Source organism: Ursus arctos, unplaced genomic scaffold, assembly GCF_023065955.2.
Source record: "Ursus arctos isolate Adak ecotype North America unplaced genomic scaffold, UrsArc2.0 scaffold_14, whole genome shotgun sequence".
In the NCBI taxonomy this organism is placed as follows: Eukaryota; Metazoa; Chordata; class Mammalia; order Carnivora; family Ursidae; genus Ursus; species Ursus arctos.
In genome coordinates this window covers 69,677,462-69,693,233 of record NW_026622808.1, presented here as the reverse complement: position 1 = coordinate 69,693,233, position 15,772 = coordinate 69,677,462, and the positions used below count along the sequence as shown (strand labels likewise).

The 15,772-nt window shown below is 40.3% G+C and overlaps 1 protein-coding gene across 4 annotated transcripts in view; it reads left to right on the top strand.

Moving 5' to 3' along the window:
* The window catches only part of EEFSEC (eukaryotic elongation factor, selenocysteine-tRNA specific), a 250,880-nt gene that overhangs the window by 99,444 nt on the left and 135,664 nt on the right, over positions 1 to 15,772 (top strand). For all 4 annotated transcript variants that reach the window (XM_026501487.4, XM_057311977.1, XM_048226556.2 and 1 more), the window contains exon 3: positions 13,627 to 13,723. In XM_026501487.4, coding sequence (XP_026357272.2) covers positions 13,627 to 13,723 — 97 coding nt within the window. The remainder of the gene's footprint in view (positions 1 to 13,626; positions 13,724 to 15,772) is intronic.

Sequence of the window (15,772 nt, the reverse complement as noted above, 5' to 3'; positions counted from 1 at the left end):
AGAAGCAGGAAAGTATGGCCCAGTCAAAGGAAAAAGAATCAATAGAAAGTGTACTTGAAAAAGACCTCATGGTAGATATACTAGACAAAGACTTTAACTATCTTAAAAACACTCAACTAAAGGCAAATATGGAGGAAATCAAGAAAGCAATGTATAAACAAAATGGAAATATCAATAAAGAGATAAACTAAAAAGAAACTGAAGAAATTCTGGAGCTGAAAAATATAATAACCATAAAAAAAATCACTAGAGAGATTTAAAAACAGATTTGAGCAGGCAGAAGAAAGAATTGACAAACTTGAAGATAGTACAATGGAAATTATCAGGTCTGAGGAACAGAAAAAAAAAATCGAAGAAAAGTAAACAGAGCCTCAGGGACCTGTGGAACACCATCAAGTGGACCACCATATACATTGTGGGAGTCCTAGGAAGAGAGAAAGAAAGGGGCAGAGAGAATATTTGAAGAAATGATGGCTGAAAACTTCCTAAACTTTATGAAAGACATTAATACAGACATCGAGGGAGCTCAATGAACTCCAAGTAAAATGAACTGAAAGAGACGCACACTGAGACATATTTTTATGAAACTTTCAAAAGCCAAAAAAAGAGAAAAATCTTGAAGGCAACAGTGACTTGTCACACACAAGTGACCCTCAATAAGATAATCAGCAGATTTCATCAGAAACTATGGAGGCCAGAAGGTAGTAGGCCCATATAGTCAAAGTCCTAAAAGAAAAAAAAAAAAAAAAACTGGCAACCAAGAAACCTATATCTATCAAAACTGTCCTTAAAAAGTGGGGGAGAAATGAAGACATTCCTAGATAAACAAAAGCTTAGGGAGTTTATTACCACTAGACCTGCCATGCAGAAATGCTGAAGAGTCCTGCACAGTGAAATGAAAAGAAACTAGATAGTAACTTGAAGCTCTGTGATGAAATAATGACTTCACATGGGCAATTATAAAAGCTGTCACTATGGTGATGTTTTGTGATTCTATGTGTTTTTTCTATGTGATTTAAGAGACTAATACATATAAAAGAACAAAGCAGTGATTTGTCTGAAAGCTAGTAGTATTGTAACTTTGGTCTGTAACTCTACATTTTGTTTTCTATGTGATTTAAGAGATTAATGTATTTAAAAGAATAATTAGTTTATGGTTTTGGGCACACAGTACAAAAAGATGTAATTTTTTGGCATGAAAACAGAAAAGGATGCGGTCAGAGCTATATAGAAAGAGTTTTTGTATGTTACTGAAGTTAAGCTGGTATAAATTCACATTAGAATATTATAACTTTAGGATGCTAAATGTAATCTCCATGTTAGCCACAAGGAAAATAGCAATAGAATATACATCAAAAAAAAAAAAAAAAAAAGAGAGAGAGAGAGAGAAAGTTAACTTTCACTACATTAAAAAAATCAACTAAACACCAACAAAGACAATAATGCAAGAGATAAGAGATAAAAAAAAAAGCTACAAGGCATATAGAAAACAAATAGCATAATGACGGAAGTCCCTCCTTAATAGTAATTTCTTTAAATGTAAGTGGCTTAAGCTTACCAATTAAAGGACAGAGATTAGCAGAATAGACAAAAAACATGGTCCAACTATATGTGCTCTACCAGAGGCTCACTTTAGATCCAAAGACACAAATAGATTGAAAGTGAAAGGATGGAAAAAGGTATTCCATGCAAATAATAATCAGAAGAGAACAGGGGAGACTAATATTAGGCAAAATAGACTTTAAGTCAAAAAAGATTACAAGAGACAAAGAAGGACATTATATATTAATAAAAGGTCCAATACAGCAAGAAGATGTAGCAATTATAAACATTTACATGCCTAATGACAGACCATCAAAATATATAAAGCAAAAACTGACAGAATTGAAGGTAGAAATAGTTCCAGAGCAGTAGTTAGAGATTTCAGTATCACAAATTAGCCAGACAGAAGATAAGGAAATAGAGGACTTAACACAATAAACCAACTAGCCAAACAGGCATATACAGAACACTTGATCCAACAACTATAGTGTACTGTTCTTCCCACATGCACATGGGACATTTTCCAGGATAGGCCATGTGTTAAGCCACAAATTAACTCTCAACAGATTTAAAAAGGTAGATATCCTACAAAACACCTTTTTTGACCACAATAGGATGAAGTTAAAAATCAATAACAGAATTAAGATAGGAAAATTCACAGATTCATGGAAATTAACACACTTAAACAACCAGTGGATCAAGGAAGAAATAATAAGGGAAATTAGAAAGACTTAGAGATGAACAATAACCAAAACATAGTATACCAAATTTGTGGTATGCAGTGAAAGCAGTGTTAAGGGGAAATTTTATAGTTATAAATTCTTACATTTAAAAGTAATGATTTGAAATCAACAACCTAACTTTACAACTTAAGGAACTAGAAAAAGAAGAACAAACTAAACTTAAATATAGCACAAGGAAATTATTAATAAAGATTAGAAAAGAGAAAAATAAAACATAGAAAGAAAAACAATAGAATCAGGGAAACCAGAAGTTGGTTTTGAAAAGATCAACAAAATAGACAAAATATTTGCTAGATGGACTAAGAAGAAAAGAGAGAAGACTCAAATTATTAAAATTAGAAATGAAGATGGGGACATTACTACTAATTCTATAGAAATTAAAAGGATTATGAGAGAGTACTATGAACAGCTATACAAATTGGGTAACCTAGATGAAATGGACAACATTGTAGAAAAACAAAACCTATAAATCATAACTATATCAACAATCTGAATACACCTGTAACTATTAAGGAGATTAAATCAGTACTCAAAAATCTCCTAACAAAGAAAAGCTCTGGACCTGATTGATTACGAATTAACCAATTCGGGGCGCCTGGGTGGCACAGCGGTTAAGCGTCTGCCTTCGGCTCAGGGCGTGATCCCGGCGTTATGGGATCGAGCCCCACATCAGGCTCCTCTGCTATGAGCCTGCTTCTTCCTCTCCCACTCCCCCTGCTTGTGTTCCCTCTCTTGCTGGCTGTCTCTATCTCTGTCAAATAAATAAAATCTTTAAAAAAAAAAAAAACAACGAATTAACCAATTCTTCCTAAAATTTTCCAGACAAATTGAAGAAGAGAACACTTTCTGACTCATTCTGTGAGGCCAGCATTACCTTGATACCAAAGCCAGACAAAGATACTACAAGAAAACTGAAGACCCAAATCCCTTATGAACATTGACGTAAAAATCTTCAGTAGAATGTTAGCAGACTGAATTTAGCAGCATACTAAAACAATTATAGACCACAACTAAGTGGGATTTATTCCTGGAATGCAAGGATGGTTCAACATACAAAAATCATTTAATGTAAAACACCACATGATCATTTATTTCAATTGATGCAGAAAATGCATTTTATAAAATTCAACATCTTTTCATGATGGTAACACTCAACGGAATAGGAAGGTTCACATTAAAGTAATAAAAGCTATCTGTGAAAAACTCATAAAAACATCATATGCAGTGGTGAAAGAGTAAGGTTTTTCCTTTAAGATCAGGAACAATACAAGCATTACCACTTTTTGCCACTTCTATTCAAGATAATACTGGAAGTTCTAGTCAGAGTAATTAGGCAAGAAAAGGAAGTAAAAGCATCTAATTGGAAAGGAAGAAGTAAAATGATCTCTTCACAGATGATAGGATCTTGTATGTAGAAAACCACGTATATTCCACAAAAACCTATTAGAGCTTATGAATGAATTCAGCAAAGTAGCGGGATACAAGGCCAACATGCAAAAATCAGTTGCATTTTTATACTTTAACAATGAATAGTCTGAAAAGTAAATTATGAAAAGAATTCGATTTGTAGTAGCATCAAAAAGAGTAAAATACTTAGGAATTAACTTAACCAAGGAGGTAAAAAGTTTGCATAATGAAGGCTATAAAACATTGCTGAAAGAAATTTAAGAAGTCATAAATAAATAGAAATGCATCTCCTCTTCATGGATTAGAAGACTTAGTACTGTTAACATGTCTGTACTACCCCAAGCAATTTATAGATTCAGCATAATCCCTGTCAAAATCCCAGTTACTTTTTTTTTTTTGCAAAAATAGAAAAACCCATACTGAAATTCATATGGAATCTGAAAGTTCCCCAGATAGCCAAAACACTCTTGAAAAAGATGAACAAAACTGAGTTCAGACTTCATGATTTCAGATCTTACTACAGAGCTACAATAATCAAAGCAGGATGGGTACTAGCAAAGAGACGGACGTATACACCAATGGAACAGAATAGAGAGCCCAGAAATAAACCCTTGTATATATAGTCAGATGAGTTTTGATGGGGGGGGGGGCAAAGACCATTCAATGGGGGAAGGACAGTCTTTCAACAAATGCTGCTGGGAAAACTGGATGGCTATCCATATGCAAAATAATGAGGGTGGACCCTTATCTAACATCGGATACAAACATTAGCTCAAAGGGGATCAAAGAATTAAATATCAGACCTAAAACTCTCAGAAGAAAATTTTTAAAATTTGTGCATCAAAAGAGTATCAACAGAGTAAAAAGGCAACCTATGGAATGGGAGAAAATATTTGTAAATCTGTATATCTGATAATAAGAATATATGGGCAACTCCTAAAACTGAAGAACAAAAAACAAATGACCTGATTCAAAAATGGGAAAGATTTGAATAGACATTTTTCCAAAGAAGATATGTGAATAGCCAACAAGTACATGAAAAAACGCCAGCATGACCAGTCATTAGGGAAATGCAAACAAAAACTGCAATGAGATACCCCACCTCATATCCATTTGGATGGCTATTGTCAAAAAACAAGAAAATAAGTGTTGGTGAAATGTGGATAATTGGAGCTTTTATGCAGTGTTAGTGGGAATGTAAAATGGTACAGCTGACATGGATAATGGTAATGGGGGTTCCTCAAAAAATTAAGAAAAGTTACGTTAACTAAATAGAATTTATTATTTTTTTAAGATTTTATTTATTTATTTGACAGAGAGAGACAACCAGCGAGAGAGGGAACACAAGCAGGGGGAGTGGGAGAGGAAGAAGCAGGCTCCCAGCAGAGCAGGGAGCCTGATGTGGGGCTTGATCCCAGAACCCCGGGATCACGCCTGAGCCAAAGGCAGACGCTTAACGACTGAGCCACCCAGGTGCCCCAACTAAGTAGAATTTAAATAAAAACTTATAAAATTTAAAAATAGAATTACCATTCAGCTATTCTACTTCTGGGTATATATCCAAAAGAATTGAAAGCAGAGTCCCCAAGAGATATTTGTATGCCCACGTTCATAATAATATTGTTCATGATAGCCAAAAGGTGTAAGCAATCCAGGTGTCCATTGAGGAATGAATGAATAAGCAAAGTGTGGTACATACATACATATATTCCCCATGGAATATTATTTAACCTTAAAAATGAAGGAAATTTTGATACGTGCTGCAACATAGGTGAACCTCGAGATTTTGCTATTTGAAGTAAGGCAGTTACAAGAAAGCAAATACTGTATGATTCCGTTTATTTGCGATATTTAGAGTAGTCAGAATCATAGAGCCAGAGTAGTGTTGCCAGGAGCTGAGGGGTGAGGGAATGGGGAGTTGCTGTTTAATGGGTATAGAGTTTTTATAAGAAAAAGGAACTCTGGGGGGCAGTTGGGTGGCTAGTTGGTTAAGCATCCCACTCTTGATTTCAGCTCAGGTTGTGATCTCAGGGTCATGAGATCGAGCCCCGCATCAGGCTCAGCACTCAGTGGGGAGCCTGCTTGAGATTCTCTCTCTCCCTCTGCCCCCTGCTGCACTCTCTCTTTCTAATAAATAAATCCTAAAAAAAAAAAAAAAAAAAAGCTCTGGAGTTGGATGGTGGTGATGGTTGCACAACGTTATGAATGTGTTTTATAACACTGAACTGTACACTTACGTATGGTTAAGATGGTAATTTTTTTGTTATGTTTATCTTACCACTACAAAAAATGGGGAAAAATGCATGGAGTTATTTGAGAAAGTTTATTCTTTTTCAGTTATCTTTAAATCTCTTCTGTTAAGTTCAGGAAAATGTCTCAGCCTGGTCCTACCATGTCTTCAGCATTGCTGTAACTTTTTACCAGGCTCAGAACCTTCAGCAGGGAATAGTACGTAGCTAGGATTTTTGCTTTCTTTGTGTTTATTTTTGTAGCTACAGTAGGAGATTTCTTGTCCTCTGAAGGGAACTATGGTTGATTAATCAAAAGTTGCTTAAAGCAGAGAATTATAAAAAATGGCATTCAAACCTTACATAATATTTTAACTTACAACACATACGTGCATTCTTAGTTAATAATATCAATAATGTAAGTTGCTCCGGGGGAACATTACAAGGTTCTCAGCATCGTGCCTCCCCTTCCTCATTAGCACTACACTGTTAGCAGTTGATCTAGGCTCATCTGGGGCATCTTGGCTATGTGAGCAGTTTTGCATTCTGAATTCAGACTTATCTCCTCTTCTTCTTGCTGTTTTGTTTGGGCATGTGTGATTTCTGCATCACCTGTAATTTCAATTTTACACAAATTAGCACTCCTGATTCGTATGTAATCATTAGTTGTTTTGGTCTGAATTCAGTAAAGCAAGATCTATTCTGGATGTTCTTGGTCAGAATTTATGTTTTTAAAAGCTCTGGGGTTTGTTGCTTTGCCGGTATTAAAAAGTTGTAATTTGCGGGTCCCAGCTGCAGGACCTTAGGCAGCTGCATTTGTCATTTTGGCTTTTTTTCTCTCCAGGTGCAGCGTGCTTGTGTGTGTGCGTGCACGGCTGCGTGTGTGCGTGTGTCTGTGTGTGTGTGATTGCCTCTCTTGATAGCGTCTTACAAGTTAGAATAGTTCCACCAGTGTGTTAGAGGTGTCCTCCAGTGAAGTTTCCTGGAGAAGCCTCAGCAAATGGCTTTGCTGCTGTTGTGTCTGAGCGTCAGACGGCTTCCCTTAGCCAAGGTACTTGCCGCGGGAGCTCAAGACCTTATTACATCTGTCACTTGCTGGGAAATGTTCTGCCGTGAGCCCACTGACTGGTGCTCTGAGTTCTTTTACGTATAAACCATACCCAAATGCACTGTCTACAATTTTGGTCTCCTTAATAGGAATCACGATTTACTCAGCAATGTGAGTGGAGAACTTTTCTGTGTTTGATAAACCTCTCCTGAAGTCTTTATTTTTTTAAGGTTTATTTATTTATTTGGAGAGAGAGAAAGAGCAGGGAGAGGGGGAGAGGGAGAGAATCTCAAACAGACTTCCTGCTGAGCATGGAGCCCGACACAGGGCTTCCTTCTCACGACCCTGAGATCATGACCTGAGCAGGAACCAAAAGTTGGAGGCTTAACCAGCTGAGCCACCCAGGTGCCCCACCCCCGAAGTCTTATGATTTTCTTATTACACCTAATTTATCACCAGATTTTAAAGAGATTTATCTGTATTGAATCTTTCTAGATAATTTAACTTAGTTTTCATAGAAATAGCTATTATCACACTCTTGTATGATACTAAATTGAATTAAAGTAACACAACTGGCATTACCAAGTTCATGCTGTAATGATTGTGCCTCCTGTTCAGCTTAAGAAAGTCAATATGTGGGGCGCCTGGGTGGCACAGCAGTTGAGCATCTGCCTTCGGCTCAGGGCGTGATCCCGGTGTTATAGGATTGAGCCCTGCGTCAGGCTCTTCCGCTATGAGCCTGCTTCTTCCTCTCCCACTCCCCCTGCTTGTGTTCCCTCTCTCGCTGGCTGTCTCTATCTCTGTCGAGTAAATAAATAAAATCTTTAAAAAAAAAAAAAAAGAAAGTCAATTGGTAAAGGTAAACGTGTGGGGTGTACCGGACTCTCAAGCGTGGTTGTGAGCCTCAAGGCATCTCCTGGGCATGGGCATTTAGCTACACCAGGCTTTTAGGCACAGGTTTTACGGAGCAAAGGGAGTAGAGACCATCGGCCAGTGGCTGTCCTTGTAGTGGCTGGTGGTGGGAGGGCCTCTCCTATGCCTTTTTGTGGCGAATGATACTCGTCTTCCATTTAGATAATAATATAGAATTACGTTTTTCAATAAGTGGTTATAAGTAAGAACATAAGTTGTTTTAAAGGAAAAACCTTGAGAAATAATAGCTTACTTAGGTGGTACGCTGATTTGACAAACCTTGTGAAGAGGGTATGGGACCAGTGACCTGTGTGAAGGTAACACTGAAATAGAGGCAGGAAGGGATGGAGCAGAAGCAACCCATTCCTGTCCCTGTGGGTGGGGGCACTGGGCTCCATCTTCTGTTCTTACGTTTCAAAGGAGCAGTGGTGACATCTGACACAGTAGTCATTACCAGGGGAGGGAGCCTTTTGGCTTTTGTGGAGGTCATCCTCGGGATGTCCAGCATAGTGGGAAGGATGGAGCTCTGAGCTACCTGATTCTGCCATTTACTTCACTTGTGACCCTTTAGCAGCCATTTAACCTCTCTGTGCCTCAGTTTCCCCATCTCTAAAATGCCAGGTTTATCCCTCACATCATTACCATGAGAATTAAATGGGGTGATGGGAGCATTCAGCCAAGTGCCATTCGCATAGTGCTGAACTAATGTTATGGGAATGTTAACAATTGTTCTTCCTACCTCCAAGGGTTGTTTTAAGGATCCAATAAGTTTATGTCTTTATTTGAAAGTGAGAGCAAACTATGAGAATATTGAGTAATGTCATTATAGCTATCATCATCTTTCTTTTGTTGGTTTGAGAACTAAAATTACTAAAAGGCAAGAGTTTTGTTAATCTGTTTATAGGACTTACATGTTATGTTGCCTGATCTTTGAAGATCAGCCACTTTCCAAATTCTCATGGATTTGAGAAGAGGCACACAATCCTGCCTCTAACTCTCTTGATATTCTCAGGTGGATGGTAAACCCAGAGTTGGCTTTTAATCACAGCCCCACCACTCATTGGCTGTGTGACCTGTAGCAAATGACAGTAATAACAGCCACCTCATGGGTTTGGTGAGATGAAGAGTGCAAAACCTGAAGCACAGGTGCTGGTACCACTGGTACTTGACCCCGTCCCTTTCCCTCACTCCCACTGTGTTGGACGTTGGACTGCATACAGAGAGGCACTTTGGAGCAATTTTTCGAGTCTTAGGAAGGTAAGGGTGCACCTGCTGGAGGAAGCAAAGACCAGAACTGGAAGTGGTGTAGAAATGTTCCCTGAAAGTATACTCAGTAAATAAATAGATGGAAGATGTTCGACATTGTATGGCTTATTAAGGAAATACAAATTAAAATGAGGTATGTATAAAAAATAAGGAGCTTTTGATGTATGTTTAGTGAACTAGACATCACAGATAATCATTGTGGTAGTGAAAAAGGTAGCAAACCTTTCAATATATGTTTTTTCTTTTTGATTGAGATATAATTCACATACCATAAAATTCACCCTTTTAATGTGTACGGAAGTATGCAAACATCACCACTATCTGATTTCAAAAACCCTGTACCCATTTAGCAGCTGTTTCCTATTCTCTCAGCCCTGGGAACCACCAGTCTGTTTTCTATCTTTGTGGATTTGCCTATCCTGGATATTTCATATAAATCACAGAATATGTGATCTCTTGCATCTGGCTTTTTTCACTTACCATTGATGGACATTTGAGCTGTTTCCACCTTTCGGTTTTTGTGAATAGTGCTGTTATGAACATACATGTACATGTATTTGTTTGAGTAACTATTTTCCACTCTTTTGGGTTTATACTTAGGAAATTCCTGGGCCATATGTTAATTCTGTGGTTCTCCTTCATTTTTGAAGCATTTTTTTTTGCTGGAAACAGAAGTCTTGGTTGACTTTTTTTTTTTTTTTTTTTTTTTTTAACTTTCAGCACTTCGAATATGTCATCCCATTACCTTCTAGCTGCCATGGTTTCTTCCTTTTTTTTTTTTTTTTTGACTTTTTTTTTACTTGTTCAGTTATTCATTTATTTAATAAATATTTATCAAGTGTCTGCTATACAATAGGGTTTTTTTTGCCTTTTTTTTTTTCACGAATTTGGGATTGGCTGCCATGGTTTCTGAAGAGATCAGCTGTTACTCTTATTGAAGATGCCTTGTGCTGAATGAGCCACTTCGCTCTTGCTGCTTTCTCCTTGTCTTTGGCCACTGACAGTTTGATTATGATGTGTGTAGGTCACATCTCTGAGTTTTGCCTACTTGGAATTTGCTAAGCTTTTTAAATGTCCTTCAAAAACTTCAGATTTTGCTGCCCCATATCGCCTTTGTTTCTGGACTTCTCAGTATGCACCTGTTGATATACTTGATGATGTCTCACATATCTTTGAGGCTGTGTTCATTTCTCTTCTCTCTTTTTTCTTTGTTTTCCTCAGGTTGCATAATCCCGATTGATCTATTTTCAAGTTTGTTGATTCTTCTGCCTGCTCAAATCTGCTGTTAAGCTCCTCTAGCAAATTTTTCATTTTAGTTATTGTATTTTTCAACTCCCAAATTTCTGTTTTGTTTTTTTATATATATATAATTTCTAACTCTTTTTTGATATTTCCTATTTGGTGACACATTATCTTCATTCTTTCCTTTAGCTCTTTAGACATGGTTTATTTCTTGAACAAATTTAAAATAGCTGATTTAAGAATTTTGTCTAGTAGGGATTTCTCAGGAACAATTATTATTAACTCCTTTTTTTCTTGTGGATGGACCGTACTTTTGTTTCTTTGTTGTATTGTGATTCTTTGTTGAAAAATGCACGTACAGGGGGCGCCTGGGTGGCACAGCGGTTAAGCGCCTGCCTTCAGCTCAGGGCGTGATCCCGGCGTTACGGGATCGAGCCCCACATCAGGCTCCTCTGCTATGAGCCTGCTTCTTCCTCTCCCACTCCCCCTGCTTGTGTTCCCTCTCTCGCTGGCTGTCTCTATCTCTGTCAAATAAATAAATAAAATCTTTAAAAAAAAAAAAAGAAAAGAAAAGAAAAATGCACGTACAGAATAATATAATGTGGCAGTTCTGGACATCAGATTCTCTTCTTCACCCACACTTTCATAGTTTGTTGTTAATTTGGTTAGTGACTTTTGTGAAGTAATTCTGAAAGTCATGTGTGATCACTGAAGCCTCTGCTCAGTTAGCTTAGTGGCCAGCTGATGATTAGAGCTCTCCTTAAACGCCTAGAATCAGTACGTCTTCCAATCTTTGCTGAGGATCTTTATGTGCATGTTGGGGCATGCTTTCAGTGCTCAGGCAGGCAATTGACAACTCAGCCTTGGCCGTCACTTCCTGTTTGCATAGAATCTCAAGGTCAGCCAGAGGTAAGAACTTAGGGCCTTCTCCTGTCTTTCCTGACCATGCCCAGTGCTTTTGCCTGCAAATAGCCTTCTAGATTCCCAGGAAATCTCCAAACCTCCCATGGAAGGTTTCCAAAGCTCCCACAGAAGCTCCCAGCTCTTCCTTCTAAGTTGTTTGGTCAGCCAGTTTACCCAAACTATTATCCTCCCTTAGGCAGCTGTGATATTAAACAATTGCCTCTGATTGTTTTCAACAAATGCCCTTGAGGAAAAATAAAGATAGCTTTGCGGAATCTTCCAGTGAGGAAGGAAAGGAAAAATAATGACAGTTCTCTAGGAAAGGAGCTTTGATGGAACCCAGACCCATTCTGCCCCCTCAGTGGCTGTCAGGCTGCTGGCTTCCATTCTGATTGCAGATGCTGGTTATTAGGGCTACTGCGGAGTTGGGGAGGAGTAGATGGGAATAAGGCAGTTAAAATGCCACAAAGCTCTTTTATTCTTACCAAGATTCAACCATTTTTTTCTTGAATAAATATTCCACAGATTGCTGCAAACCTTTGGTTAATTTCTAGAGTTCTGAAAAAGTTGCTTCTGATGATCTTTTGAAGTGTTCTTATTGGTTTTACGGAGGAAAGGCTTTCTGATTATCCTTATTCCACCATTTTGCTGATTTTTCAATGTATGCTGAGTCTTAGACTTATACCCCATGAATTAATCCCAAAGCAAGGGGGAAAAAAGCCAGTCTTGTCCACCAACATGTTTACCAGTGTTATTTATAATAGTGAAAAATTCAGAATGTTCTAAATGAGTAACATTAGTGGGGGAAAGCATGTAAATTCTGGGTCACACTATTATGCAGCTGTATAAATGAAAGAGGTGGCCTGGGCAGTAGGATTATAACATGGAAGCTGTGACCCTTGGTTCTAGAGTCAAATGGGCTAGGTTAGAGTTTGGCTCTGAGATTTATAGTAAATGACTTGTAGCAAATTAATTCGCCTCTCTAAGCCTCAATTTCTCATCTTTAAAATGGTGATAGTTCCATAGTGGTGCTGAGGGCTTTCACAGAAGGTGTCCAGGTGATATGCTTGGCTCAGCCATTGCTGGCACCTAGAGGATTAATATAGAACCCATAGTCCTACTATTGTAGTGCCCTTTCTTCTAACCTTGGTTTTTCCATGCATTGCCAAGAGATCTTTTTTTATTTTGGTTATAACATACATAAAATTTCACATCCTTGTAGTTTATTTGCATTATATTACTGTTGTTGCTATCATTCACCAGAAAATTCTTTGTGATATATTATAAGATTATGGGTTGTATCTTTTTTCTTTTCCATTTTTTTTTTAAAGATTTTATTTATTTATTTGACAGAGATAGAGACAGCCAGCGAGAGAGGGAACACAAGCAGGGGGAGTGGGAGAGGAAGAAGCAGGCTCATAGCGGAGGAGCCTGGTATGGGGCTCGATCCCACAACACTGGGATCACGCCCTGAGCTGAAGGCAGACACTTAACCGCTGTGCCACCCAGGCGCCCCTCTTTTCCATTTTTTTTTTTTTTTATCATTGGAAAAGATAAATGTATACTCATAGTAAAATTTCTTCTTGGAGCTCTTGGGTGGCTCAGTCGGCTAAGCGACTGACTCTTGATTTCAGCTCAGGTCATGCTCTCAGGGTCCTGGGATCAAGCCCTGCATCTGGCTCCGTGATCAGTGGGGAGTCTACTTGAGGATTTTCTCTCCCTCTGTCCCTCCCCCTGCTTGTGCTCTCTCTAAAAATAAGTCAATCTTGAAGAAGAAGAGGAAGAAGAATCTCTTCTTAAAGAAGAAGGAGCTCTTCAGGAGGGTCCAGACAGGAATACCCTCTGTTAGACACTGGGATGGTGGAAGTATGTTTCCAGGTGCCTCTTCAGGGACTTTTTTTTTTTTAAGATTTTATTTATTTATTTGACACACAGAGAGAGAAAGAGAGCACAAGCAGGGGGAGCAGCAGACAGAGGGAGATGGAGAAGCAGCCTCCCCACTGAGCAGGGAGTCTGATCCCAGGACCCTGGGATCATGACCTGAGCTGAAGGCAGACGTTTAACAACTGAGCCACCTAGGTACCCCTTCAGGGACTTTTTGATAAATCAGTATTTCCTGAGTCTCTGCAGGAGGCTGGGACGTATTTCTTCAAGGGGGTCTTTATTCAGAGTCCTGGAGGCTAGGGTTCACCGCTGCCTCCTCAGAGTTGATTGTGAGAGTGGAGGTTAAAACCTAGGAGCAACCTAAGGGTTTCCCTGTGGGGCCTCCGTTCCTCTTCTGCTCATCCATGCTGATGATCTCTGTAACTTGGCGGGGCTTGTTTTTCCATTTCAGGTTCCGAGGTGCACCGATTATACCCGTGGCAGCCAAGCCTGGGGGGCCAGACGCCCCTGAAACAGAAGCTCCACAGGGCATCTCAGAGCTCATTGAGGTACTGTCAGCTTAAATCCAGGCTGGCCTCTGGCCCCAGCCCCACTCAGGCCCCTTGTATCCTGCTCAGTCTGAGAGGGAGAGAAGGGGGAGGCACCCCAGCAAGAAGACTCTGAGCTGTTCCTTTAACTACTACCACCCCCTCCCCCAGGCACATACATACCTTAGTGTTCCTCCAAGAGTTAAACCAAAACAGAAGCAGAGGCCTCACCATCTAGCCCAAGGTCCTGCCGAGCTGTCCACACCCTATAAGTCATTCTTTTTCCTTTCTCTTGTCGAACACCCCTACTCAGACAGAGCAGCCTCTGCATCCTGGGGCTCTGGGCCATGTCTTCCATTCCAGGCCTTCAGACTGTGCCAGTCCCCCAGTGTGTCCCACTGGCTGATGGAGATGGGCCCAGTAGCAGGGTAGTGCAGCTCAGGGCCTTGTGGTCTCCACTAAATAATAGCGCTTCTGAGGCACGGGCTCTTCCTCCATGCTCAGTGGTAGTAGATGGAGGGAGGCAGCCCAACCACCACAGGGTGCCCAGGGCAGCCAGAGGGCAGGGTGGGGGTGGTGCGGTGGTGGTGATGCTGCTGTGAGGGTGGCAGTGACAATGGAGACCACAGTGGCCCTCACTTGGTAGGGTGGAGTGGTGATTCTGGGACTGGACACTGGGCCCGCCACCTGCTCTCTGTGTGGCCTTAGGCATGTGACCCGCTCTCTCTTGCCTCTGTTCCCTCAGTTGTAAAGTAGGGAAAAGAGCACTAGCTGTGGAGTTGGCATGCAGGTTAGATGAGGTTAATATGTGTCCTGTGCTCAGAACAGTGCCATATCAGAGTTTACTGTGACAGCAACAGTGCTTATCACGTTCCAGGAGCTGTACTCTCCTTTCCATACCTTTCATAATGATCGTGAACTTTCACAGTGGCACTGGAGGGCTTACATGATTTATCCCTGTTTTACCAGGGAAGAGTCTGAGGTTCAGAGAAGTTAAGTAATTTGCCCAAGGTCTCACAGCAAGTATGTCCCCGATCAGTTGTTGGGGTGTTTTTGGGGTCCCCCTGCACCTGAACCCACAGAGCCGAGAACAGATGTGTTTATGTGCACTGCCACCATTCCTGTGACTATATGGTGCTGCTCTAACTGGCATAGCAAAGCAAACCTTTTCTGGCTGAGGCTTTTGTTACTATTTCATCTGCTTCAGAGAGCATTGGTCTGGGAGCCTTGGACAGTTGTTTTTATTAAAGCAAAATTCACAAATGCTGCTATGAGAGATGTTTGTGTATTCCTTAAGAAGCCTCTGCATAAATCCCTGTTTTGAATCTTTAATATAGTCTTTTTTCCAGAAGAATTGTTATCACAAGCCTGAGAGTTTGGAACATTCACTACCAAATACTTTTTGACAGTGTCTTTTCCTAACAAAATCCGAAAGCAGCAAAATAAAAGGAATAATGCAGTCTTTATTTTCGTTTGTTTATTGGGAATTAGCTCTAACATCTCCAAGCACATAGATAGCATGAGGAAAATGGGCTGGCGGAGGTTGAAGCATGTGGGAAGTGTCAACAGAGAAGAAGCAGCACTGCAGACTGAGGGGGCAACACTGGCCCTTGGCAGACGTTAGGTGGTCCCGTCTCTGCCTGAGCTTGGAACAGTGGCCTTACCCCCTCCCGCCCTGCCATACACGGCAACAGCCCTCCTCACCCGAGTTCTTTGGTCACTTGTCCTTCTCTCAGGCACCGTGCCAGCTGCTGGAGATACTTGGAAGGACTCACAGCCCTAGGAGAGAGACAAATAAACAAATGCTCACAATAGTGTGTTAACGGGTGAGGGGGGCAGGGAGCTCAGCTGTACAGAAGGGGCAAAAAGCCTTCCCAGAGGCGGTGTCTCCCCGGAAAAGGGGAAGTGAAGCTGGCTGGTGAGCTTACAGGGCATGCCAGTGGCTAGTGCCTGCTGTGAGAGGGCACGTGGTGGGGGAGGAGGCCGCCATGGTACCTATGGGCTAGACGATGACACATCTTAAATCCTGTAGGCTCAGAAAGCTGGGAAGGCTTGTGAGGTCTAATCGAT